A 1,552-nucleotide genomic window follows, 5' to 3' on the forward strand; every position below is an offset into this window, starting at 1 on the left:
AACATTTCAAACATTCAAAATCCCCATTGATCATCTTATTATGAATCATTATCCCTTTATGGATTATTTGATTCATATGTCGAAAATCAACAATCTTGAGTATGCTGCCCTCAATCTCTCCGGAGACAATTACCTTCAATGGGCACTTGACACCAAGATCATCTTGAAATCCAAAAACCTTGGTGCTTGTATCACTGATGGCAATGAGTCATCTGAGAAGGATAGATACAGTGCGATCTTAATCATACGCCATCACCTTGCTGAAAGTCTCAAAGACCAATACCTCACTGTTGAGAATCCTCTGGAACTTTGGACAAAACTGAAATCCAAATATGATCACCAGAGGACGATGCTCTTACCAAAAGCCCTATATGATTGGAGGAACCTAAGGATCCAAGACTTTAAGTCTGTGGATGAGTATAACTCGGCTCTATTCAAGATAGTCTCAAAGTTGAAACTGTGTGGAGAGACTATCACTGATGCTGACATGTTAGAGAAGACATTCTCTACATTCCACACAAGCAATGTTTTGCTTCAGCAACAATACCGAGAAAAGGGTTTCTCCACCTATGCAAATTTGATCTCTTGTTTGTTGCTGGCTAAGCAAAACAATGAGTTACTCGTGAGGAATAGTGAGATGAAGCCTCCTGGTGCTAAGGCATTACCTGAGGCACATGCGGCCATAGAGCCAAAAGATGAGTCTTCAAAGAAAGAGTCAAACCATGGCCGTATGAGAGGCCGTGGAAGATGGCAAGGTCGTAACCGTGGGTTTCAACCACGTGACCGTTGGTTTCAACCACGTGACCGTGGGTTTCGGCCGAGGTAATGGCCGAGGGTATCAACCTAGCCGTGGGTATAAGTCCGACTTCAAAACCCATGGCTCGACCAAATCTTCTTGCCATCGGTGTGGGATGACCAATCATTGGGCCAACCGATGCAAAACTCCCAATCATCTTGTTAAACTCTACCAAGAAAAAAAAGGAAAGAACCCTGTGGCCCATTGGGTCCATCATGATGATGAGAATGATCTCGACCATGAGGATGTTCAAGCCCATGACAATGATGATCAGACTGAATTTGAGACTTCAGATATCCTTAAAGAGGCCAATTAAGATTTCGACATCATGTTGCTTTTGTCTTTGCATTTCCCTTTGGCTTTATGTTTTTGTTCTACTACTTTGAAATAAAGTTCTATCTATGAAATAAATTTGATTTTATATATCCAGTTAAACTTCCTAAGAACATTTAAACAAAGCCAAATAAAACATTCTTATACTTAAGAAATGTCTAAGATGATGATCCTTGTCTATTTTTCAGAAATGAAAGAAGACAAGAACATGCTAGTGGTGGATAGTGGATCAAGCCACACTATATTAAAAGACAAAAGATATTTTGTTAACCTCACCCTAAGAAGTGCCAATATCAATACTATAGCAGGCACAGCCAGTCTTATTGAAGGCAAAGTGGTCGAATGTGGTATAATCGTTTAAGCCAATACCTTGCTTTAAATCAAAGAGAAATTTGTTAAGTTTCAAAGACATTCGTATGAATG

General features: G+C 39.9%; 1 protein-coding gene across 1 annotated transcript; it reads left to right on the forward strand.

Moving 5' to 3' along the window:
* Positions 1-76: 76 nt before the first annotated feature.
* On the forward strand, positions 77-826 carry LOC106321719. The gene has a single exon (XM_013759964.1). The coding sequence runs from the start codon at positions 77-79 to the stop codon at positions 824-826; it is 750 nt and encodes a 249-aa protein (XP_013615418.1).
* The last annotated feature ends 726 nt before the right edge of the window (positions 827-1,552 follow it).

This window comes from Brassica oleracea, unplaced genomic scaffold, assembly GCF_000695525.1.
Source record: "Brassica oleracea var. oleracea cultivar TO1000 unplaced genomic scaffold, BOL UnpScaffold02700, whole genome shotgun sequence".
Taxonomy (NCBI): Eukaryota; Viridiplantae; Streptophyta; class Magnoliopsida; order Brassicales; family Brassicaceae; genus Brassica; species Brassica oleracea.

What these genes read in the sequence shown, in the direction of transcription:
- LOC106321719 (XM_013759964.1), top strand. Translation starts at nt 77, where the DNA reads ATGTCGAAAATCAACAATCTTGAGTATGCTGCCCTCAATCTCTCCGGA.